Raw genomic sequence first — 27,903 nt, 5'->3', positions numbered from 1 at the left:
CTCATCAGAATGGGTTGCTCTATGCAACAAACCTTTCAAAATTAACTTGTCAATGCTTTATAAGTATCACTCTAAATCTAAATGTTCCCCACCTAATCACACACTAATGAGATGCTTATCCTGAACTAAAAATTTAATTCTGCAAGTTTTATACTTTTTGAAACCATTCTGTTTCTCTAAACTCATTTGCAAGTTCCACAATGAGCACCACCGAAAACATAGTCCAAAAGCACAACTTCAAATAGCACAAACCAAAAAATATCCCCGGAAGTCATTATGGACCCATGCAACATTGCAAATTATAATGGAAGTGGCCTGGATTTAAGGGAGTGGTACAACATGCTAGGCATGGTGAATATGGGATAAATGTTTTCGCTTAAAAAAAAAATCCAAATGGAAACACCTGGTCTAAAAACAATCCGGATGATGACTACCACTACAACGGCAGGGAAAAAAAACATGAACAAATCTGATCAGCATTAAGAAAACGTAGTCTAGTGTCATTTCTCCATGCAAGCTGAAAGAGCAGCAGCAAAGGCCTAGAGGAGAGGAGGTGGGGGTGGAGTGAATTTTGGTTAAAGGAAAATAGCCTTAGCATGGGCAAGTCTCCTGTGCTGAGCTGACTGTGCCAAGCTGACTGTTGTCAGTGGCAATCAGTCCTTAAAGTTTTGACAAGGCTAAACCAGACCAGGCCAGATGTCAGTATGTCTAAGGTTGCCACCCATCCCATTATCAGGGGGACAACTCCCGGATTGAGCTATCTTGTCCCATTGCCCACTGTGTAAAACAGTGGAACATGAAAAGTCTCACTTTTTGTTTGCTCTGAATCACCGTGAAAAGCCTGCAATTACTTCCAGCTTTTCCACAGCAATTCAGATACATCACCAACCCAGACCTGCAGGTAGAGCTACTTGTAAATCATACAGCAATTGGCTGTAATTCATGAAGAGGGCCGGGATTAGGACAGAGAGAATCCTACAAAGATTGCGGCTGTAGAGTGGTTTGTTATTAGTGCTGCTACAGCTGCTAACACAACAAAAACTAAGATTTGGCTTTTATTTTTCTTTTAACATCCTAGCTAGCTAGAGAGTCAGCCAGCTCAGTGGTGCTGAACTTGCCTTTTGTGCTGTAGAGTGCACGCACGTGTGTGTGTGTGTGTGTGTGTGTGTGTGTGTGTGCATGCCTGTCCGCGGACACGAGTGCATGCCTGTGTGTGTGTGTGTGTGTGTGTGTGTGTGTGTGTGTGTGCGTGTGTTCAAGGAACAAAATGATCCCTTGCCTCTTCTGGTTTTACCTCATTACTGAGAACTTGCTGCAGTCAGGGATTACTGGGGAGATGAAGGCCTAGACTGAGAATGAATATGTACAAAAGAAAATGTATTTATTTATTTTATTTTACATTTGTTTACCGGTAAAGTTCGACTGGACACAGGTCCTTTTTCAGCGTAGGCCTGGGGAGAAAACCTCCAGTAATACAAATTTACAACTTTGAAAATACAAATACCAGTAAATACATAGACAAGAAGAAAGAAGAGTAAAAAGTATTAAATTTTCATAGACGTATACGAGAGAAACAGTGAATCATGTTGAAAGATTTATGCAGAAATTAACAAGTCTGTTACATGGATTACCTTACTAGTAAAGCTGAGATAAAATAGGAATAAGATCAATAGTTGGAATCATTCCCAAGAGCAGTCAAAACACAAAGGCAGTTTACCTACAGGTGGTGGTGTTGCTGGCTTCAGTGAGAGTTTTGGTTTATATTATTACAATAGATATTACATTAGTAGAGAGAGTAAAGGGGTTTATCCAGGAGTGTTACAAGGGCATAGCCAAGTGTCTTTGAAGTATGATTTAAGAGCCTTTTAAATTGTGAAACCGAGATATTTGAGGTTATAGGAGTAGTAAGTTTATTCCATATTTTGGGAATGTAGTTTGAGAAGAGTGAATTCCCTGCAAGGTTGTTGGCTTTGGTAGTGTCTAAAGGTGTAGGTTACTAGAGCGGAGGCAATGAGAGATTTTGTATGGGAGTATAATATTTTGGAGAGCAGGAGTTTTATCAGGATGGTGAAGTATTGTGTGTGCAAAGGTAAGTTGGTTAAAGCACAGAAGATGAGGAAGTTCAAGCTAATTAGTTGTTTAAGAGATGTACTGTGATGTGACCTAATAGAAGCACCTGTTGCAAATTTTGCTATTTTACTAGACCCCAGATTTGCTGTTCTGAACTGTTTGGAATTTCTAGAAGACCAGTGCTTGCTTGGGCTAAAGGGAAGTCTCTGTGTTCACCAGTGGGAGTAGTTAACACTGAACAGCCTGCCTGTCCCTGGAGGAGTGGTTACTACCTACAAGCTGTAGTTTTATTGGCCATTTTGGGTCAATTCTAAACTCCTTGATCTCTCTCTCTTAAAACCCGGCTGCCTCATGGTTTTGGCGTCTTTTCAGGCTTGCTAGTTGTTGCTGAAGCACCTACCAAGGGAAGAAAACGCTGAGAGAATAAAAGGAGCCACTTTTGTGATTTTAAGTAGTTTCTTCTAATTTTTTGTTAAGTTTTACTGCTTTGCTGCCTACTTTTTGGCATTTTCCAGCTTGCTAAAGTTTATATCTGTAACAGTAACAGTACTTGGAACACATCTAGAGCCTGTTTACTGCATTTCCTGTGTTGCATTTAATTTAAAATTTTTTCTCTAAAACTGCATTTTACCTGATTTTGGCCTAGCACTCAAGTGTGGGGTCATTTATTGCACTGTTGTGATTATTTTGCTGCTGGTGTATCTCTGCTACCTTTAAACTACAACAAAAGAAAAAAAAATCTTGCTTTTTTCCCACTTTCTGAAAGTTAAGAAAGTTCAGTTACAGATTTGCTGTTCTAAACTGTTTGGAAGTTTCTAGAAGGCCAGTGCTTGCTTGGGCTAAAGAGAAGTCTCTGTGTTCACCAGTGGGAGTGGTTAACACTGAACAGCCTGCCTGTCTCTGGAGGAGTGGTTACTACCTAGAAGTTGTAGTTTTATTTACCATTTTGGGTCAGTTCTAAACTCCTTGATCTCTTAAAACCCTACAACTCTCTTTTTGCACAGTTTTGCACTGAGCATAAACAGGTTTAAACTATTCCAGGCTCCACAAAGTCTGCTCTTCACTTTTTTCCTTAGAACTGTTCAAACTCTCAAAGTAATCACTCTATTCTCTTTCTAAAGCCCTGCACTTGTTTCCTTATAAGAGCTGAGCACTAACTAAATAAAGCACTACACCCTCCTTGACTTCTCATAAGTATTAGGCTCCTGACTGGTCCTTCCTGATCAAGTGAAAAATCACTTCCCTTCCCTAATCTGATCAGTAAAAAAACAGTTCCCTATACTAATCTGGTATGTCCAAGGGTCAGTTTCAAGGTTACTCTCCAGTCCAGCTGGTGAATCTGTGAATTTTGAGGCAATGTTACAATTGCCTTATGTACACAGACAACCCTCTCCTCTTTCCAACAAACTAATACATGTGAGAGATGCAGTTACACAGCCAAACTGGAGGCAGAGCTCTCTCAACCAAAACTGGCACAGTCAGTCAGGAGGAAAAGGTAACCACCCACACCACAAATCCAGTCTCACACAGACCTTTTGCATCTGCATACCCAACACATAAACACACAAAAACATACTCGGAGGCTCTAAATAAAAATCTGCCTAAACAGCAAAGAAATCCTAAGCAGATATCCAAGCAACAGCCACCTTAACAATACCCACGAATCACATATCTCACAAAATCAGTGTGCCTCACAGTCACAGTCCTTAAGGCCAAACAACATACCAAATACACTTGTTATAGGGGACTCTATTGTCCGGCACACTGATGTCCCGCTCACCAGACTGAACAAGAAGGTCACTGTAAGCTGCCTGTCGGGTGCCAGGATCCGCCACATAACGCAAGCACTCAGGTCACTCCAAAGCAAGTACAGATATGACTCCATCATTGTCCATGCGCTGGTGTTAATGACCTGAGACGTACCTCCCTGGACTACATGAAAAGAGACAGAGGAGCTCTCTGACCATGTAGCTCAGGCTGGTATGACCCTGACCTTGAGTAGCATCTTGCCCTCAACAAGAATGATGCCACAGTATAAAGACAAAATGATCAGTTTCAACAATTGGCTAAAGTATTGGTGTCATTCAAAGGGGATTCAGTGTCTATCAGCCTGGGATGACATGCTCGACAAGCCACGTTGCTTCGCTAGGGACGGCTTGCACCTGTCACCCTTAGGCTTTCGTATACTGGCCAAGGCTCTTGCCACCCCCATAGTGCCTTTTTTAGGCAAGGCTCAAAGGACAAAACCACCTTCATAGACAACCCAAGGATAAAAAAAAACTAAAGGTAATGCTACTCAATGCCAGAAGTCTAAAACTCAAGATGCATGCACTCGAGGCTCTCCTCAGTAAGGAGAAAATCGATGTCTGTGCAGTAACAGAAATCTGGTTCAAGGCTCCTGAGAACACCCCAGCACTACCAGGTTATAACTCATACCATGCGTTTCGGCCCCAAAACTCGGACCGAAGCACAAAAGGAGGGGGAGTATCTATATTCATCAAAGATAACTACACCTCCAGGTTAGTGGCACTGCATGAAGCATCAGAAACCATCCATGTGCAACTAACAGCGGGCAAAACTGCCTTTTAGTTTGTAGCCTGCTACAGAACACCCTCCCTATTACAGGAATCCCACTTGGCATTCCTGAGAACACTGGAGAATATCTGGAGAATATGAAGGTCTCTCCAAACACTATGTTATTGGGTGACTTCAACTACCCAAACATTGACTGGGAAAACTACTCAAGCCCAAACACCCTCGCCCAACAGTTCCCTGAATTTATAAACTCTAACGCAATGGAACAACTGGTCACCACTCCCATAAGAGGGAACAACATATTGGACCTGGTCATCACCAACATGGGGACTCTATGTTCCACACCAGAGGTAAACCCCTCATTGGTAAGATCAGACCATAAACAAATTTCCCTGGACATCCATATCCCGTCCCACCCCCAGCCAAGGAAATCACTGTAAAGAATTTCTCAAAAGCCAGCTTTGCACTTCTCAAGACTGAGGTGGAATCCTTCAAAGCCCCTGGGCCAGAGGATAATACAGCCCAATCCGCAGAATCCTTTACAAATGCATTCTATGAGCACCTGCAGGAATGCATGGATCGTGCTATCCCAAATAAAACCAAGACTCACTCTTCCAAAAACAGGAGACCAGTCTGGTGGACCCCGGCCATAAATAAACTATACAACAGAAGGAGGAAGCTACTACATGACAGAGCAAAAGCCCAAAAAGGGAAGGCATCTCTGATCAGTATTAGCAAGAAACTTCGATCCCTCATAAAATCATCAAAGGCCAGTTTCGAAAGAAATATTGCCCTAGACACTAAAGATAATCACAAGGTCTTCTTTAGTTATGACAGGAACATGGGCGGAAACTCCCAGATATGCTCTGAATTGTTGCATAACGGTACAAAATATACCGAACCTACAGACATAGCCAACATCCTGGCAGACAGATTCAACGCAAACTTCTTCCCCCAAAGGAGCAAATGCCTATCCCAACTGAATGTAACCTCCCTGACATCACAGATGCACAGGTGAAAGCTGCCCTCTCCAAAGCAAAAAACACAGCATCTATGGGACCGGATGGTGTCCCAGGCTGTGTCTTACATAAGCTCCAAGAAGAACTGAACCCTCACATTAAGTCACTGTTCAAACTTAGCCTTACTACAGGATATGTACCCAAAGAATGGCGTACACCTACAGTGGTCCCACTCCACAAAGGTGGTACCACAACGGACCCCGGAAACTATCGCCCCATAAGCCTGACTAGTCTGGTCTGTAAAGCTGTGGCGCGTATTATTATGGAATTCATAAACAAAGACATTGGGAGCCTCCAGACACTGGACCCTACCCAATTCGGCTTTGTTAAGGGCAGATCTTGCCTCTTAAAAAACCTAGTTGATTTCTTTGAAACAGTTACCAAAGCCATAGATGAGGGCAAGGTAGTCCACACAGCCTACCTGGACCTCGCAAAAGCCTTCGACACAATACCCCACTCGGGCATCACAAATAAGCTTACCTGCTTAAATATCAACCCCTATAGCAGAAGATGGGTTGCAAACTGGCTCAGAGATAGAACCCATATGGTCAGAATCGCAGGAGCCATGTCCGAATCCAAACCAGTTACAAGTGGCATCCCACAGGGCTCAGTTGTGGGACCTCTCTTGTTCGGTATATACTTCTCTGAGGTTCAGGCTAACACTGGGGGACTATGGCTGACAAAGTTCGCAGATGACTGCAAACTGGGGGCCATAATCGAATCTCCAGCTGACACAAGCATCCTCCAAAAGGGTCTCACAGAGATGGATGCTTGGTGCCAGAGCCACGGCCTCAAGCTAAATGCTAAGAAGTGCATAGTCATCCCCTTTGGGAAAAACAAGGTGCCCACAAATTACCACATAGGTGGTAATCCATTAAGTACAGAAGAAGTAATCAGAGATTTGGGGACCAACGTAGATAGTAATCTCTCCTTTGATAATCACGTTGCCAAAGTGGTTAGAAAGACCTTCTATATAGCCCACCTTATCACGAAAGGGTTCACATCTAGATCAAGAGAGGTCATTTTGCCACTCTACTCGTCACTCATCAGGCCCATAATTGAATACAATGCCCCTTTTGGGATGTACCTTACCCGACACCTGCAGCAACTGGAGAGACCCCAAAAGTACATCACCAAGAGGATCATGGGCTACAAACAGATGTCCTATGCAGCTCGACTAAAGAAACTCCAGCTCTACTCAGTTGCTTACCGCCTACTCAGAGGCGATCTATGCCTGACGTACAAAGCCATGTCAAACCCAGAATTAATGGACATGCTCCACCTCAAAACATCCAAGTCCCTTAGAGCCACATGTTCCAGGGACCTAAACCTCAGCACAAAAATAAATAGGACATGCTGGAGGGACACATTCATTTCCCAGAGGCTCCCCTCACTCTGGAATAGAATCCCAATTCATGTTAGACATAGCCCCTCGCTGACCCTCTTCAAGCAAAATCTGGACGCGTGGATGGGAAATCGCAAATTCACCCCTGGGATCTCTTCTGTGTCCCTGCTAGACAGAGGCACAGTAAACTAATCTTAAAAGGGTACCTTCTGTGACCTACTTTACAGAGGCACAGTAGGCTAATCTAATAGGGAGGCGGAAGCCAAATACATTCTGGCTAGGCATATAAATGCCCTATGGCAGATAGCCTAGTATCTACCTATGAACCTACTATAGCAAGTTTCTAGTTTGATTAAGTCTGTTTTTCGAAGGTTGGTTAGTATTAGGGAGGCATACAGGAGGGTTGATAGGAGGTGTGTATGGGCTATGATAGCTTTTGTGGTTTGTGTTAGAAATAGTTTGTTATGGTATAGGAGACCAAGTTTCTTGTGGACCTTCTTGATGGTTTGGGCTATATGTATATCAAATTATAAGTTGCTGCCAATTTCTACCCCAAGCAGTTTAGTGTGTGGTACTGTGTTGATCACAGTTTTATTTTTGGACAATTTAGTAAATGACTGTGAAACTGAGTGATGTCTAGATGGGCTAAAGAGAAGGAGTTTAGTTTTAGTGGGATTTAGAATTAGTTTGGAGTTAGTGAGCCATGTTTCAACAGACAGGAAGGAGTCTTGGGTTAAGGTGTGGAGATCTTGTAGTGTGGGAGCTGCACATATTAGGGTAGAGTCATCTGCGTATTGAACTACAGAGGCATGAGGTGTGGAGGTGCTGAGGTGATTAGTAAAGAGAAAGAAAAGTAGAGGACCAAGGATAAAGCCTCGAGGAACCCCTATGAGAACTGAGAGCAGAGGGGAGAGTTAATTTTGCCTCTGAACGGCTTGTGGTTGCCCAGTTAAGGTAGTTTTGGAACCCTGTAATACTAGAGTTATTAATTTTTAAGGTAGAGAAAATGTTAATAAGTTTATTGTGATCTACCATGTCAAAGGTTTTGGACAGGTCTAAGAATATTAGTAAAGAACATTAGTGCGGTAGTGGTGCTGTGATATGATCCAAAGCCACGTTGGTGTATGATAATAGTTTGTGGGTGATGAGATGGTTCATTAGTTGGGTATGGACTACTCTTTCTAGTATTTTGGACAAGGGTGATAGGATGGCAATAGGGCGGTAATTTGTGAATTCTGTGGAATTACCTCCTTTGTGTAGTAGCAGTATGTGAGAGGCTTTCCAAATACTGGGTACATAATTCTCAGATATGGACCTGTTTATAAGAATGACTACTGGGTAGGCTATAGCATCAGCAGCAATTTTTAGAAAGTCAGCAGGGAGATTACCTGCAGCTAGTGTGGTTGGTTTCAGTTTTTGAAGTAGTTTTTTGTGTATTTAACAGATACTGGGTATAAGCTGAAGCGGGGTATATTATTATGGGACGAGATACTGAGTTGGGGGAGAGGAGATGCGGGGTTGTTGGAGTTATCCTGGGAGTTTGCCAGGATTTGAATAGTTTCTGTAAAGTATTTACTGAATTGGGTTGCTACACTGAATTAACTGTTGTTGGGTTAGGGGTAGTTGATTTACCTGGATAAAGTATGTTATTAACAGCTGTCCAAAATTTTTGAGGCAGTTTTGAATGTATATTCTGAATGTTGTGATAGTAGTTGATTTCATCAGTTTGCACTAATTTCTTTGCTTTGTTACACAACACAAAGAATTTTTGTCTAGCTAGTTGGGTCTTATTTTTCTGAAGTTGTTCCCATGCCTTGTCTCTAGCCTTTAATAGTGATCTACATTCTTTAGTCAGCCAGGGTACATAATTAGGTTTAGTTCAGCTAGATTTGAGTAGTGGGTCGTGGTTTAGTATACTTAGGAAGGTAGTATTGAAGGTGCTTACTGCATCCTCTAGTGGTAGTTGCTTTAATGAATCTCAGTTGCAACTATTTCGTGCAGAAATGAAATTGTTTGGTTTGAAGTTTCTTTTGTCTCTGATTACCCGTTAGGAGGTCTGGATGGATTGGGGAGTTCATGATTGAAGAAGAAAGGTTGTGTGACAGTCAAATATTTATTAGAAGATGAACTTAACTTCTGCTTGAACTTTGATGCAAAATAAATAGCTACAGCATACATGAGAACTTTAAAATGTACAAATTTTAGAATTTATTACTATCTTTTAAACAAGTTTTCTGTCTCACACCTTCTGCCAGCTAACCTACTTCTGCCAACATCCTACAAGTACAGGTAGTCTGAGAAATGTTGTAGAACGGTATTTATAGTAGTAAACTTATGAGTAACTGTTATAAACCTTTGTAAAAGTGAGTGAGTGAATGAACCTGTCTGTTTCAAATTCCTCAAGCAACATCTCAGTAGTACTTCTATTAATATAGTATTGGGTACAGGAAGAAAGTAATAACTTCATACCACTGGCATCCACTCTACCTTAGCTCTATCATTACTTCCTAGCTGTAGGAAATACCTGAACAACTGATGCTACCACTTGGACATTTTTTGCATGTCGATGTGGTTTTCAAGGTCCATAGTGATCCATTTTCAAAGTCACCATTTAGTTACCTTGTTTAGCCTAAAGGTGGTCAAATTTTCTCATATTTTTAGCCTGACTTATAGTTTTTTGCTGCTGCCCTATTGCATCATTCCCTTTGGCTATCTATGACTGCTTGTAAACACAGTTGTCCCACTTACTCCTTTAACAGTCATGGTATAATACATATAAACTGTCATAAGGTGACTGGTGTGTAATACCAATATCTCATGAAACCTGCCACACTGGGACTCAGACTACTACAAATAAAACACCAAAAATGAAAACGCTGCAATGAGCAGCATTTCACAAAGTAATATGAGGGGGATCTCCCACGAACCGCTGCACTCTCTAAATTTGCTACATCTGAAGTTGTACAACCTTACAGAAAAGAAAAAAAGTATTAAAAAATCACCATTTCACTTTATTTTGAGGGACTTGACTTCGAAGACAATATTATATCTGTCGACACCACAACTAGTGCAATAAACCATTAATACTAGAATATTTGCTTAAAGTTATGTGACATTTTAAATGTCAGCTGAAATAGGATACAACAGACTTAGACATTCCAAACATTTTATTCATCAGTCTTAAATGTTCCAGTAGTGTTTCTAAGGAGGCATGCAGTGGGCACACTGGTAGCTTACCCATCACTTCTGCAAAAGTCTTAATCCCACTTGGTGTGTCCCCCGCAGTGATTGTGTATGTCCATCATATGGCCTAGTCTCCACTGCTCCATTGGTGGTACTAAAGGAATGCACTATCCCTTAAGCCATTCAGTTCCCCATCAGCTCTGTATCACCTGACTTCAAAACTGAATCTGGGTCATTATCAGAGACACTAATGTAATTTACACTGCCTACACTAGTGACAGAGGGACAACGCCCTGACTTCAGCCCAGGTAACCAGACTTCAACTAGCAGCTAAGGCACTTCATAGTGCAGGTTAGGAAAGATGGATATGTCCACGCTTGGGGGAGGGGGGCAACATGCATGCGCTTATGGCATGCATGCATGGTCTAATTTCTCTGGTGGAAACCTGGGAAACAAGTGTGGTGTTGCCTGAGGTTGGCAGGGTGTCCTGTTGATGTTATCTCCTTATGAAAGTGATGGGAGGTTCAGCATTGACGCCTAATGCATGTCCCACTCACAGACTATCATTACTGAGCATGTGCAGGCATTAGTCCGATTTAACTCAAGGGAAGCTAAGGTAGGTCCACTAGATCTAATGGACAAGGAGAAAATCTACACTACCAGGGTTGGGGAATATTCCCTTTTCCTCATTAGTGTGCAATCGTTAACTGAGTATATATATTTTTAAAAGGTAAGTGGGGGGGGGGGTTGCCACATGCAAAAAAAATACTGTTCTTTTGTTGCATGCTCTGAGGTTGTGTCTCGGAGTATGCACAGCAACATGTTGACTTTTTTTTTGGTATTTTATATTTTTCTGTCAACACTGATGACACTGGCATGGTTAGTGTATTGTGTGTTGTGTCTGCAGTAATGCTTCACTTTTACTGTTAAATTTGCATAATTTAAATGGTTTGTGAGATTTCAGTATGCTGTAATAACTTCACACTGTTGTGCCCATAACTGCATGTCATGGAAAAGGGTGTGGCCAGTGCCATGTTGGCCACACTCCCATGTCCCAATTTGGCCCACTTAAAAGGTAGCGACTCAGTATGTCCTGGGAAGCAATGTTAAGTTCAATACTGTTCAACAGATTTCATGGTCACTAAAATTATTACAGACATCACTTAAGTACCTTTATTCTAGCACCTTTCTCTTCAAGCATCAAGAATTTTAAAAAGGCTTTCCAATTATGAGTTTTAGTCCCCGATTATTTACACCTTAATCAGTTACTTAATAAAAAGTTTGAGATGCACACAAAAAAAAAAATAAAATAAAATAAAACATTTAAACATGATTAAAATATGCACAAAAAAATACCATCCTACTTCTGAGGTTACCTTCCACACAATGAGCTTTCGTATCTAATGAATTAATGAGGAGTGAGGAAAACCATTACATACAGGAACTGCTGTATGATTTGTCAGTGGAACTATGTTGCGTTTCTGATGAAACTTGGAAGACACTATTCAGTTTATCAAAAACATTCTAACAAACAGTCTGTCTTTCAGCTTTAAAAGACACATATCTTTAAGTGACTGAAGTGTATCAAGCTAATCTGTAGCAGACAGTTCAATTTTCAGAGCTTCCAGAGAAGTTGCACAAAACGTCAAGAAGAAATGCCTATATTTATAAAGAACAATCTATATCATTTTTATAGGCAAGCAAGAATAGCATAGCTTACAAAAAATAAAGGCAAAATGACCATCATTTGAAGGAATAGGACATAATATTTAATACAAAATACTTACGACATTCCAAAAACTGTTTAACTCTTTCAAAAACTGCATTTAAAAAACCCTGAAAATTAGAAAAAAATAAGTAAGATTACGCACTTTCCAGTGTCAAACATTAACTATCAACACAAATGTACTGTTTTCTATTATTTATGCTACACTGACCAATGATCTAAATTTCAAATGAGTTTCAACTCCTTTTCTTCAAAAATGAAAGAAAACAGATCGCAGAGAATGAGGCATCTACCACAAGAGTTTTGGTCATTAAATTATACAAGAATACAGGTTCCGGCATTATTTGGCCACCTTGATGTATGCTCGTTTACAAAATGATTTGCAGCATAACATTTTACTGTATTTCTCTCCTACATGTCAACTTAAATTCAATAAAATACAGATATATCTGCAACTTCATCCACCCCATTTTTCTGCAATGTACAGGCATTACAAAATATACAAAGACATAAATATAGACAGATATAAATACAAACTTCATTTTTTGGTGCCTCATGGTACTTTGCTTGTACTGTTAAAGAAGAAACCACGTATGATAATTTTACATGTGAATCCTGTAATAACAAGCTATTAGGTTTGCTCCCAGTACCACTGGTAAAACAAGCTGGATTTCAGCACAAACTTCTCAAGTGAAACTAACACCAAATTAACAAACCTCAACTCTGCTTAAGTTGTTACTGTATGAAAACTTCTAGAGAAAAGAAAGAAAGAACAGATAAGTGAATAGCTAATCTGGCCAAATATCTATCAACCAGACGAAAAGTTGTGGACAATAATCAATGAAGAGTTGAAGGAATTTATTAGTGAGGGGAAGAGGACAAGAGTTAAGTAGGAAAGGTTGAATCCCCCTATATGACCACCTGATTTAGGCTTACCTGATTTGAAAGGATACTTTACACAGACAAGTTAAGGCTCCTATGGTTTACCTACGAGCTGTCAGAGATTTCTTTTTTGTCTCATTTATCAGAAATGTAATTTTGTAAATAAGGATTCAAACACCTATAAAAATAGAAAAATCTTTTTTAGCAAGGATCAAGTCCCCCAACCCCCTTGAAACTGTACACCAACTCTGCGGTTGCACCACAGTGGAGAACAGTGGAACAAACCTGAAAAGGGTACTGCCAGCTTGTACATTACAATACACTGTGATGAAACTCAAAGCAACACAAAATCACTGCAATGAAAACATGAAAAGGAAGAGTCAAGTGACAACTCATAGGTAAACTGGCACATATACATTGCAGAAACAGTAGGTTATAAATCAACATGGAAAGAGATTATGATGAAACGGGGGGGGGTTAAGAAATAGAATTTTGGATGTAGGTCCTTAAGAATTATAACCACCACACAGAATATTATAGTCACACAGTAGCAGAAATTATTCTAAGAATTAGGCGAACATCAGAATAGGACTGACTACAAGTTGGATTTTAGAAAATAGGCAAGACAGAATGAGGAGGAGAAAAATCAGCAAACAAACCAAGGTAGTGGGAGCCACAAAGTATAATGAAGAAGGTAATAAGAGTGGGAGGAGGCCAAGCACAAGTATGGACTGCAGGTTAAAAGTTACTTTCCCTGCCAATGACTGATAAGAGTATAGGCAATGAGAAACGGATAGGGGAGTGCAGAGTGAAAGACCGGCTCTGACAGAGCTTTTAGATGAGCATGCAGCAGAAGTGGTCGTTAAAAAAGGGATAATTAGTAGGGAATATCAAATATTGCATGAAAACTTTAAGTAATTAAATGAGATTAGAAAAGAGCGTCTGCATGGCTCCCAAGTATACAACAAAGTATGTAAGGTTTAGGGGTTTTCCTTACAAGTGTTTTGCACAGCTATTTTATACCCCAAGCATACCTCAAGGAATTTTTCATCAGGCAGATAGCAAATGCTGGATGTGTGTTGGAAAAGATACAGGTAAGTAAGAACATTTTTGGTGGAATGCAATGAATTGCCAAATGTAAAAAAAAATCCCTACAGAGTACTTTGTCAGAAATGCTGGAGGTAAATTGTTCCAACTACTGAAATTATTCTTTTGAGATGGGAAACAGGATATGAACTTCCCAGACACAGCAAGTGGTTACTAAGCTTAATGCTACTGGCAACCAAATAAGTAATTACAAGGTGGAAATCAAATCTAAACCAACTATGTAAACAAAGTACTGAATACTGTAAAGGAGATGAGTACGAGTTGAGCTCTTTAGAAAAGGGAAGGAGCAAGTTTTGTAGAAATAAATGGAGTTTCAGACAACTCCATGTTCAGCAGGAGTAATATTTAAGGAAAGGCATGAATTCATCAATCAATGTAATGTTGGCATGAATAATTGTTAAAAAGAAAACATAAGTATAATACATGAAAAAAATAAAGTGTTACTATGGCTTGTATTTTTTTCCATTAATTGTACAGCGGTCATTGTTTAAGATGCAATTTAATAAAAGTGTTAAAATCAGAATCAATCCAATGTCATCATCACAACAAAGCAAGCATGGAGAACCTACCTCCCATCACACAGCAAAAGAAAGACTTGATGCTTGGGCACCAATATCTTTCTATGAGCAAGCGTCTTCTTATTGGGAAATAACTGGTAGAGAACATACAATAAGCCATGTGACATCATATACAACTTCCATGCTCACCAGAGCTTGTTTTTGTTTCTTCTACAAGCCCTTATTTCCTGAAAAATGTTGTCCAAAAAAAGCACTTTGCCTCAGAAGGGGATGACTAGAATGAATTACATCAGCTGGTGTTTAAAAGATGTTAATTTTAGTCATGTCATTAGACCAAGACACATCCTGGATGTTGCTGCCCTAGTCACAGGCTGCACAGACAACATTTGTGAAGGCTGCATGGAAACTAACATGAATCTACATTAAAAACCCTTCCCCAGCAGAATCAACTCTTGCCCATTAGCATGTAATGGTCCCTCTTCTTGGTCCTGAGCTTTGACACAATTTTGTGAAAGGTAAGGCAAGCCTCTTACTTGTCAAAGCTCCTTATATTGGTGGCAAAAATGAAGCATTAGAACTTGACATTTTTTTCCCTGTGTCTTTTCCCATGCTCTTAGGGCAATACTAATGCAGGTCCTAGCTTGCAATATCTCACAAAAAGAAATACTATGAAAATCAAAGTCTTTCGCATTGAACTCGTGGAAACTTTACTCTAGTGTTTAGGACTAAGATCAGAAAATGTCTGAATTCCAGAAAAAGAACTGAAGAACAAAGGCTTGGTGGACCCTCAAAATCTAGCATGTAAAATGCAAGAGTGGTCTAAATGTAGGCGCTTCACATTACAAAACTGTGTATATAAAAATGATCTCCAACAGGAAACTAGAAATGGTGACCCCATTTCAATGGACATAGCGGCAATTTGTCCAAAACCTTTCTCAGTCTTATGTGACATGTCTGTAAGCATTACTAGTGACCTAAATGCTTGGGAGCACATGAGAAAATCTCAACATTACAAAACAACTTTGCAACATCAGTGAGAAGACACCCTGAACTTGAAAAGTAATCTGATTCTTAACCTGGTCATAAACTCCAGTGTTAAACATAATTTACCCTAAGAAATGTCTGGACAGTTTACTGCACAGAACTAAGGATATGAGGTGCTAACAAGTGTTATCTTGGAACTTAGGGTCAGAGTCCCTCAGTATCCATTTTCCTAATGTGCAACTCCAAACAAGTCACTTAATCAGACAATATTCCCAAATCGCTCCCTGAAATGAAACTAGTGCCTAGCAGGTCTACCAAGTTAAACTAGTAAGATTAAAATATATGTAAACAGACCATCTTAGGCCTTCCCCACTCTCTCACATCCCAAAGACAGATGTCATCAGATACAGGATGAAATGCACACCTGGAATCTTGGAGGACCAAGGACAAATGGTCCTCACAGGACGATATACTCTACATCAATGTGAAAGAGTTGGGTAAACTTGTAACTTTAACAATAACATTTAAATGCAAAGTACTTTTCCAAACGATCTCATCACTGCCTTGTCATAAATACTGTTTGTACCTGGTATGCAAGATGGCCATGGTGCTGTGAGATTCTAAACCTCAGCAGTGCAACCAAGTAGGGGGATTGCATGTTCTGGCACTCAGTTTAACTCATTACAGCTGACTGCACCTTCACGCGTTTCTGCAGTTAACTTCTATTGATGCCTCTAGGCGTCAGATATTGCTTGTTAACATTTGTATTAATAATCCCAAAACCATGCTACATACAAGGTATCAGAAGCTTTCATCTGAAAGCATATATGATAGTAAATAACTGCATTGATATTTGACCTCTGTCTAATGCAGCTAAACAGATAGAGTATTATTTGTAAACTGTTTATTTGTAATCTAATAATTTTCATATTTCTGTGAATATCTCAACATTCAGTTATCACAGATAGAACTGCATAGCCTCATATGAAAGCTTACAGCTGTATGAAGAAAATCCTTTCAGTATGTCTACTGAGATAGCTGTTTATACAACATTATAAAATTAATATCCGTTGCCTTTATTTTTGGATTATAAAATCCAGTTTACATCAAATTGAATGAACACCACTAATGTAAAGGTTAGTTTATCCTGAACAGTTTGCCATTTACAGTTTTCTAGTAACACTTATGGCTCCAGAGATATGAATAATTGTTGAACTGCAAGATAACTTCATTTTTTTAAAGGCTGAAGCCACATCCACTAGGAGTTAAAAGTACTCACTCAAAAGAGCTGTACTGGAGGGAATGAGTTAAGTACTGCTTCTGGTGTTCATCTGAGGAGTCCCAGTCAGGGACCTATTTACATTGTAATGCAAAGCCCAGCTCCTAACATTTGGGGCAAGAGTGAGGATATTTTTGCAATACACTAGAAAACGTGCCTACTGTAACTACCACCACCCATACCTCTCATTCAATAAGTTATTTTAAAGGCACAAAGAAAAATAAATTAAAACGATACTCATAGTTCCTTGCTAATCTAAACAGCCCTGGTTCTATTTTCCCTTACAAAGGTATCCATACTTTTGCTGCTGGGAAGGCTCTATCACCCCACCACCGAAATGAGGGGGTCCTATACCTTTCCATCAGTGTTATCTATCATTTTAGCTGCTGACATTCTGGTCTCCCTCAAAAATGTCCTCTCTGAAGTTGGTGCTCTTCATCTATGAGGGTGAAAAACCTACAAGGAAGAATCATTTACCGAAAAGGAAGAGATTTTTGATTTGTTGTAAACAGAAAAATCTCAGACACACTCAAGTGGACCTTATGTGCTTTCTTCTATATTTCATATTTTCTGACTTGACACAGGAGCCCTGCTGAATTTCCTCACCTGGAGCACAACTATCTTGTTTGGAGTCACTTCAGCCACGGGTTACAAGCTTTAATGTGCACTTCCATGCTACCTTTCATCGGGATAGGGTAGTCTATCTGTGAATTCACTCTTTATGCAGAACGTGATGTCAGCCACGGCTCTTAAAAGACTCTGATATCACCCTTATTTTCATCCAAAGAAACCATGGAATAATTTATCATACATGAATCCAAGAAGACAGCTGTGAGTCTAGGTCTCCACAGCAAAAGACATCAGAAAGTCTATTTTTTTTTTAATTTGTTTATAATAAATTATGATCTGTGTGTATGTGAAGGCAGTCAGCCTAGCCAGATAGAAATTTACTGATAATTCTATAATTTGTAAATATTAATGTAAGACACAGGCTTTTTGCCTTAAATTGAAAAAAACTGCTGTTAGATGTGGAACTGAAAAAAATGCAACAATACACTCTGCTGGCAGAAAGCTGACCAAGTAAAGCATGTTGTGACCCTTTGACCTAAAGTCGGCTCCAGCCTGGCTAGATGATGACATTCTTTCTATTGTTTTAACCAAGAGTTAAATTGCAAGATTTAAACATGCAAATGTATTTTATTGCTCTGCTTCCTGACTAGCTGCAAGATAACACAAGGAGATGTTAAGAATGTAAATGTAGTTTCTGTTAGCCTGGGAACCCAGGGAAGTGTGAAGAATGATGCAATGGGAACCAGGAATGCAATTTTAAAAACAGAGAGAATCAGAGACCATTTTTGTCTTGACCATCCAACTCATCATCACTCAGCCTGTTTCTATATGTAAGTTATCGTAGACTTGTGTTTTCTCTTAGAAATAGCTAGAAACTAGAAACATTAGACTAAGTGTTTTTCTGCGATGTCAGAACTGTACTACTGAATTATTTTAAGTATTTCTCTGTGATCTCTGAACTCTTGACTAGCACTGTGTAGTAAGAAGTATTATCTTGTTTTTATTATTTATTATTAAATATTGTTAAACCCTTTTAACTGTGGCTGTTTTGTGTAGAGATAATTTAAGCTCTAGAGTACACTGCATATTTATAGTGATTACTGTACAAGTCACTCCAAATAAGCCTTGACTCTTTAGTCACACTTACCAATTGGATAATACTGCACAGTAATAATTGGACACCCTTTTAAGGGCCTTTGAGTACCTGATAAATATTAGTGGGTGATGGCAAGTGGTACTATCGTATAGTCTGGGAAAAAGGGGCACAGCTGAAGAACCTGTGCCAGCCTTTCCCAGGATGAGTGATTGTATAAACTTATCTCAAAGTGTGTGTGTGTGTGTGTGTGTGTGTGTGTGTGTGTGTGTGTGTGTGTGTGTGTGTGTGTGTGTGTGTGTGTGTGAGCTACTTGGGCAAGGACATGAAGCACTGGTTGGACAGAGAGGGTGCTGGAGGTTTTAGCTTGCCCACTAGGCTGAGATCTGGACCCTATAGCTGTGTCAGTGGAGAGTCTTATTGGGGACCTGGAGAGCAAGGGAGCGACCAGGCCTGGACTGACTGTGATCTCTGTGTGCTCTTAAGGGAAACTGCACTTTACTGTGTGTATTTGTTATCATTTCTCCTATATGAGACACCCCTCACTGGTGTTAGTGGTGAGGATTGAAGATCCTTGATTGCTGGGCTAGGGCACGGGCATCACAGTGTAAACAAACCATTTCCAATTGCTTACCTACCTGCACTGGATTCTGTTAAGACTGCCAGCAAGTCCTTGTAAATGCTGAGTCAGACTTGACTACGGAAGCAGAAACTCTGGCAGCTTTCTTTACAGGGGTGCTAACTGGTAAGGCTTGTAAAGTCAGTGACCTGGTCTTCTGCATACACACTAAATGTTACATACTGGACAGGTTGTTACTAGGATACACTAACCTGGGCCTCTTCCTAAAATACAGATATATAGCTTTTAATTCTGCCAAAATATAAAGACTGCAGAGGCACATGAAGGAAGCTGAAACATAGCTGTATGAGGGACTCACCGAAGTAATAGATTTAAGACTTCTGCATTAGAGGCTCCCAAACTCCGCCTTCCTGTTGATGAGTTTGTTTATTCTGCTGTTTTTGTTAGTTTGCTTAGGTAGTTCTGTTACACTGCATACGAAAGGAAAGGACAGTTTTATGTTTTGTCCTGATGACTTGCAGAGTGGTTATATACCAAATGCCTACAGACAGTAAAGGCCAGAGAAACATTTTTGTCAGAATTATTTGTGGATATCCATGGGTATTAGTAGCTGCCTGCGATGGGTACATTCTGTATTTCATGCAGTAATCACAGTCATTAAAGATCTTGCCCAAAGGTTTTCTTACAAATAACCGAAAAGAAACGCATTTAAACAGACTGCATCTTTGCTGCTGCAGTCAAGTTTTAAGTAAAAGAACTACTTTCATTTAAGATTTTTCTGTTTAACATTAATTTTAAAACTTCTACACATAGAAGTCTACTGTGAATGCTTGCAGTCACATTCTGTTGGCACAATGTTCATTATTTTGCTGATATACTTCCTGGAGACTGAAATTACTTAGTAAATGAGAAAATCTTTCAGTCTTCTGTGAATAGCAAGAAGCCGCAAATACTGCCTTTTTTAAATCTTCACTACTAGACATAGCACCTCCAGCAATCAACTGTTAATCTCATAGGCACTACTCCCCCTTCAGCCCACATTAGTATGCACCTGGAACCATGGATTTGCACTTTCTCCAGCTTAGTTAACATGGGCATCATGAGACAATGATGCAATTGTCTCATGTTTACTGACAACCACCTACTACTTATACTTACACAGTGTGTGAGAAATGCAGTCATGTAATGCTATTGGAGGCAAAACGCTCACATGAAAACATAGCAAATGACAAGCAGGTTGAGAAGCATCACACACCAACACCACACACTAAACATATCACACAAAGATCAGACCACACACACAGACCTACATATGCACAGACTGTTAAAAGTAACCCACTTAAATCATAAAGGCTTCTTAAATGTAACTTGAGAAATGCATACTCTCTGCAGCCTCACAAAACACAGCTGACACCCACCTTGGAACATGCATCCAAGTGTCAGTCTCTCAGTTCAAAAGCCTATATGGCAAACTTCCTCACAATTCAACAACCTAGTCAAAGGTGACTCCATAGTGAGACACACTGATACACCACTCATCAGGCTGTGCATGGAGAGGGTCATGGTTAGTTTCCTATCAAGTGCCAGGATTTGTCACATCACTCAGGCACTCTAATCTATGTACTGCTAATACTTAAATATATATGTCACAGTCATAGCATGTGTAAGTGTAAATGACTTGAGATGTTCCTCCCTGGACTAATTGAAGAGAGACAATATGGAGCTCTAGGAATGTGTGTCCAAGGTGAATATGAACCTAGCCTTGAGTGGCATTTTGCCATCACCAAGAATGATGTCATAATATGAACAAAAGCTTGACTTGCACAATTGCCTTAGCTTCTGGTGTCATTCAAAGCTTCTGGTGTCATTCAACGGGAGTCCAATCAATTATATATATATATATATATATATATATATATATATATATATACCGCTTTGCCAGTGATGGCCTGCACCCACCCCCCAAAGGCTTTTGTATATTGTTCATAGGTAGGTACTAGGCTATCTGCCCGAGGGCATTCATAAGCCTAGCCAGAGTGCATCGGCTTTCGCCGCCCCATTGATTAATTAACTGAGCCTCTGTCATGCAGAGCCAATGAAGTGATCCCAGGGGTGTACTTTCTGTTACCCATCCACTCGTCAAGGCTTCTCTTGAAGAGTGTTAGTCAGGGGCTATAGGTTCATAGGTAGGTACTAGGCTATCTTATTGGCTAATACTTTTCCCACTCCATAGTGTCTTTAGACGTCTATCCTCAAAAGTTTTCAACATAAAACAGAATCAGGATAATGTAAATGTATTGCTGCTCAACACTAGAAGCTTTTTTAAAAAACACTCCTTACACAAAAAAGCACTGATATATACATAGTTACAGAGACCTGGTTCAAGACCATTGAGAAGCACCCCCAAAAGTGCAGACTTTCAAAGCCTATCACACATTCAGACCCACAGCACTAGATGAAGTAACTAAAGATTTCACCTCCAGACTAGTGATAAAAGAATCTAGAACTCCTGTGTGTCCAGTTTACCATTAACAAGACCTCTCATTACATCATGGCTAACTATAGGATCCACCTCTTCTATGCTCCTCTCAGCCCAATCGTCCTAATTAGTATGTAGTCTGTAAGTATAAAGCCAAACACCATTTTCCTATGGGACATCAACTATCCCTTCAATAACTGGCAAATGTGCAGATTGTCTAACATTTATGCCTAGATTTTTCAGGACTTCAACACAAAATCTCTGGTTTAGTTAGTTCACACCCCGACTTGGGGTGATACAATCCATGATTTTTCCAGGATGCGACAAATCCCAACCTACCAATTTCATCTCCTTCTCTGGTCAAACTAGACCACAATCAGCCAGAAGCATCCTCCAAGTACCTCTGTAATGATGAGGACACTGCTTATAAAGAATCCGTTACTGCCAAATTTTAACCAGATATCAATAGCTGCTGTGATGCACCTGTCCTACTCTGAAGTAAACAAAATGCAAGACTCTAAATTAACCTTTTTGGCAGAACTCAAACGACAAAAAAATAAGTAAATAAAAATAAAAAAATAATCGTAACTCTGAAGATGCAAAAATGCTCTTGCTAAACTTAATAGAGAACCCCAGACCCTAATCAAAACAGAAGCCAGACAGGAGGTAAAAACTGCTACCCAGGCAATGGACACCACAAAGCCCACTTTAACTTTGTTAGAAACCATAGGATCAATGCCCAACACTGTGTACAGCTAATCTAACAAACAAATTTAACTCTAACTTCACCCTCTCTCTTCTCCTACCTTCCCAGATGTTGGACCCATATCTACACCCACCTCTCAAACCTCCCATGAACAAGTACTCAAGGCACTATCCAAGGCCAAGGACACTGCTTTTGTGGGTCAAATAAAATACTAGGCTGCTTATTGGGCAGCCTGAAACAAGATCTGTCAGACACCCTATAAAGGCTATTCAATGTCAGCCCCCAAATAAGCTGTGTAATAGACGAATGGAGGACGGCAGCAGTCATCCCCTTGAAAAAGGTGGGGGCAACAACAGACCAAGGAAATTACAGATCCACAAGTCTGATCAGCCTCATATGTATGGCTATGGAAAGGGTCATTATGGAATTAATAAATAAGGACACAGGTAACCTACACACTCTTGAGGTAAGCCAGTTTGGATTAAGGGCAATCCTGCCTACTTAAACTGAATGATGTCAAGAATGTTACTGAAGAGCAATAGATGAGGGCAAATCTGTACACAGTGGATATCTAAACCTTGCAAGGGCATTCGACACCATCCAAAACTCTGGTATTATATATAAACTATCCTAGCTAAACATTAATCCCAATGTAGTTCACTAGATAGCAAACTGGCTCACAAACACACAATTACAGTGGGCTGTTCTACCTCCTCCAAAAGACCTGTCACTACCAGTGTTCCCCAGGGTTCAGTTCTTGGGCCACTCCCACTTGGCATTTTCTTTTCAGAGGTCAAAGTTACTGTTAAGGGTTTAAGGCTGACCAAGTCTACAGCTGACCATTAACTTTGTACTATTATTAACTCCCTAGAGGACATGAAGATCATGTAAGAGGGCCCTTCCCAAACCAATTGTTAATGTGATGGACAAAAACTGAAAGCCAAGAAAAGCAAGTAAGTAGTCCCTTGTAACTATCACATTGACAGCACATGCCTATAAAATGATCCAGTAGTTCGGGACCTGGGAAACTATGTAGACAATAAACTGACCTGCGATCACCATATATCCACTACTGTACAAAAGTGCTTTTTCATTGCACAACTTATTATTAATCGTATGGCATCCAGGTCTAGGGACAGGACTGTTCCACTGTATTCCACACTCATCAAGTTAATCATACAGTAAAAAGCAATTAAGACAAGAAGTGTCACTGTTAGAGTATAGAAGAGGAACACATCTACAAAAATACTCAGAAAGATAGACGTGATAAAAGCAAGGTAAAGTATCAGAACAGCTCAAGATCTATCGTGCATTATCACAAATAATAAACTAAAAATATCAGCACAAGCAGAAAAAAATAGAAGATATGCAGATAAAAGGACAAAATGATTGACTTCAAGAAATGGCTAAGCTTCTTCTGTCATTCTAAGGGGATCCAGTATCTGTCTGCCTGAGATGACATGATTGACAAACCATGATGACTTGCCAGAGATGGCCTTCACCTGTCGCCCTTGGGATTCCGGATACTGGCTAAGGCTCTTGCCACCTCTATAGTGCCTTTTTTAAGCAAGATTCAAATGACAAATTCAGCACCATAACAGGTAAAAGCAAGCAAAATCTGAGGGTAATGCTACTCAATGCTAGAAGACTAAACCTCAAAATGCACTCACTCGAGGCACTCCTTAAAATGGAGAACATCGACATCTGTGCAGTGACAGAGACCTGGGTCCAAGGCTCCAGAGAGCACCCCTGCATTACCAGGCTATAATTCATACCACACCTTTCGGCCACCTAACTTGGACCGAAGCACTAAAGGCAGAGGAGTGCCCATATTCATTAAGGATATTCACACCTCCAGGCTAGTTGCTCAGCATAATGTATCCGAGATTATCCAAGTGCAACTAACTCTGGGCAAGACCGCAATGCAAATTGTAGCTTGCTACAGATCCCCCACCATGCCCCAGGATTCCCATTCCTCATTTCTTGATACACTGGAAAATATTAGGGTACAACCTAACACCCTAATAATGGGAGATTTCAACTACCCTACCATTAACTGGGAAAACAAGTCATGTGCCAACTCTTGTGCTCAACGTTTTCTGGAATTCATAAATTCCAATGCCTTGGATCAACTTATCCACACCCCCACCAGGGGCAGCAATATCCTAGACCTGGTCATTGCCAACATGGGCAACCAGTGTTCCACACCAGAGGTCAGTTCCTCATTGGTCAGATCCGACCACAAGCAAATCACCCTAGACATCCACATCCCAGCCCCACCCCCCCATTAGGGAAACCACCGTAAAAAATTTCTCCAAAGCCAACTTCATGCTTCTTAAGACAAAAGTGGCAAACGTCACGACACCCATGCTGACGGACAATAGAGATACGACTGCTGAATCCTATACAATTGCACTTTGTAAGTATTTACACGAGTGCATGGATCATGCAATCCCTAACAGAACCAAGATGCTATCCTTCAAAAAAAAGGAAGCCAATCTGGTGGTCCCCTGCTGTAAACAAACTCTACAACAGAAAAAAGAAACTGTTGCAAAAAAGAGTAAAATCCCATGATTGGAGGAACTCCATAGTCAGCCTCAGTAAGAAGCCGAGATCCCTCATAAAATCCTCCAAAGCTAGTTACAAAAACAAAATTGCCACTGATTCTAAAGACAACCACAAAGCATTCTATAGGTATGTCAAGAATCTCAATGGCAACACTCAGATCTGCTCTGAGTTACAGCACAATGGCACTAAATATACAGAACCAACTGATATTGCCAACATCCTGGCAGATAGGTTCAGTGCTAACTTTACCCCTCTCTCATCCCCTAAAGGGTCCATCTCTATACCGGAAGAATGCAAAGTACTTGTAATCACAGCTGCACAGGTAAAAAAACACACTCTCCAAAGCCAAGAACACAGCATCCATGGGACCAGACAACATCCCAGGCTGCGTTCTACATGAACTACAGAATGAACTGGCACCCCACCTAAGTATCATGTTCAATCATAGCCTCACCTCAGGCTTTGTGCCCACTGAATGGTGCACAGCAATGGTTATGCCACTCCACAAAGGGGGAGCCACCACGGACTCCGGGAACTACCGCCCCATTAGCCTGAAGAGCCTGGTCTGCAAGGCTATGGAGCGTATCATCATGGAACTTATAAACAATGACATTGGTAATCTCCAAACTCTGGACCCTACCAAGTTTGGGTTTGTAAAAGGCAGATCATGTCTCCTAAACCTGATAGACTTCTCTGAAGCGGTCACCAAAGCTGTAGATGAGGGTAAGGTGGTACACACAGCCTATCTAGATCTCGCCAAGGCTTCTGACACCATCCCCCACTCTGGAATTATACACAAACTCACTAAACTAGGTATAAATCCCTATGCCACAAGATGGGTTGCCAACTGGCTCACTGACCGAACCCACACTGTGAAAGTAGCAGACTCTAAATCCAACTTCAGACCAGTGACAAGTGGAGTACCACAGGGTTCAGTCCTAGGTCCTCTCCTGTTTGGTATCTACTTCTCTGAAGTACAGGCTAACACAGAAGGTCTTTGGCTAACAAAGTTTGCAGATGACTGCAAACTAGGAGCCATAATCAAATCTCCTAACGATGTGGATATCCTACAAAAGGGCCTCACTGAGACAGATGCCTGGTGTCAAAGCCATGGCCTCAAGCTCAATGCCAAAAAGTGAATTGTCATCCCTTTTGGTAAAAACTCTGTACCCATGAACTACCACATAGGCGGTAGTCTACTTAATAGCGAAAGTGTGATAAGAGACCTTGTGACACAGGAGGACAGTAGTCTCTCCTTTGATAATCACATCGCCACAGTAGTCAGGAAATCCTTCTACATGGCACACCTCATCACAAAAGGTTTCTCATCCAGGAAAAAAGAGGTCATTGTTCCCCTCTACTCATCACTCATTAGACCCATTATAGAGTACAACGCCCCTTTTGGTATGTACCTCACAAGACATCTACAACAACTGGAAAGGCCATAGAAATACCTCACAAAGAGGATTACCAGCCTCAAACAGATGCCCTATGCAGACCGTCTCAAAAAACTCCAGCTTTACTCTGTCAGATATCGCCTACTCAGAGGCGATCTCTGCCTAACATACAAACCCAGAGCTGTTGGACATGCTCCATGTAAAGAAATCCCAATCCCTCCGAGCTACATGCTCTAGGGACCTAAACCTTGTCACCATAAGAAACAGAACATGCTGGAGGGATAGATTCCTGTCTCAGAGACTTCCCATAATCTGGAACAAACTAACTATCTATATCAAACAAACCTCCTCATTAGCACTCTTCAAGAAAAATATTGATGATTGGATGGGAGATAGGAAATTCACCCTGGGGATCACTTCTGTGGCTCTGCTCGACAGGGGCACAGGAAAATAATTTTCTTGGGTGTCAAAAGCCAGGGTATCGTTTGGCTAGGCTTATATAGGCCTTAAGGTCAATAGCCTAGTACCTACCTATGAACCTATAAATATAAAGGAAAAGTACAAAAAAAATAGTTATGTACTCACCATAACGTTCCATGTTTGTTGTCCATCTTGCCATTCATTCTTACAATGATGGGTTTAGAGCCAATCCTCGTCTCTGACTCGGCCGAATACTTAGATGAAGATCTCAAACTTGGCTCGTGGCAAGAAGGTATCCCACAATGCAGTGGTGCAATTCCCCAGATCTTGCTTGCTGCTAATACTGAACAATATGCACACTAAATATTACACACATATAAACAATGTGTAAGTCCACACCAAAAAATACTGGAAAGAGAGAAAAGCTGAGACAAAGAGCCCCTGAGGTAGTGGAAATCTACCAGGTCCACAAGAAGTCTTAGGCAAGGGGAAGGAGGGAGGGTTCATAAGAATGAACAGCGAGATGGACAACACACACGTAACGTTATGGTGAGTACATAACTTCTTTATGTTATGTTGTCCTATCTCGCCTTCATTCTTAAAATGATGGGACAGCGTCCCTAGCACCTTTATCCTGGGTGGCTCATGGGGGTATACCTTTCAGCAATGTGGAACCAAAGAATGCCCTGTCCCTGGAGGCCAAATCCACTTTGTAATGAGTAATAAAAGTATGTGGAGTAGACCACATAGCTGCTGGATAAATATTATCTATAGGAATTCTGGCTTGGAAAGCAGATGATGTAGCCAATGCTGTAGTGGAATGAGCCTTTACTTTGAAAGGTAGATCCTTGTTATTAGATTTGTAGATAAAGGTAATACAATTTCAAAGCCAATTAGAAAGAGTGGTTTTTGAAACTGATGATCCTTTTTTTGCATCAGAAAAGGTTACAAACAATTGGTCAGATTTTCTGAAGTTTTTGGTTCTATGTAAATAGAATAAGAGTTGTCTGTGCACGTCCAGTTGGTGTAATTTGTACTCTGCCTTGTTGCTAATGCTGAGGAAAAAATACTGGGAGTTCTATGGATTGGTTTATATTGTTTGGAGAAGCAACTTTTGGTAAAAAGGAAGGGTTAGTGCGTAAGGATACCCTATCCTTATGAAAAATCAAATATGGTGGTTTAACAGAAAGAGCTTGCAGTTCTGACACCCTTCTAGTGAATGTTATAGCCACTAGAAACAAGGTCTTCCATGAAAGGAACTTAAGGTCTGAAGATGAAGACGGCTCAAAGGGAGGTAAAATGAAATGGGACAAAACAAAATTTAGATCCCAGGGAGAAAGGGGTTCCTTAAAGGGTCATCTTAGTAAGGAAGCACCTTTTAAGAAGGCTCTACACAACACGTGTGACATTAAGTTTGAAAAAGTATCGCCAATATGAAAATT

General features: G+C 40.5%; 1 protein-coding gene across 1 annotated transcript in view; it reads right to left on the bottom strand.

Annotated features, from left to right (window-relative positions):
- IPO11 (importin 11) overlaps positions 1–27,903 on the bottom strand; it is a gene marked incomplete in the record, with an annotated part of 3,749,854 nt that overhangs the window by 3,125,373 nt on the left and 596,578 nt on the right. The window contains 1 exon segment of the mRNA XM_044063824.1: positions 11,940–11,988. Coding sequence (XP_043919759.1) covers positions 11,940–11,988 — 49 coding nt within the window.

The sequence above is a fragment of the Protopterus annectens genome, chromosome 2.part2, assembly GCF_019279795.1.
Source record: "Protopterus annectens isolate FY-2018-M chromosome 2.part2, PAN1.0, whole genome shotgun sequence".
Classification (NCBI taxonomy): Eukaryota; Metazoa; Chordata; order Ceratodontiformes; family Protopteridae; genus Protopterus; species Protopterus annectens.
This window is presented reverse-complemented; position numbering and strand designations above follow the sequence as displayed.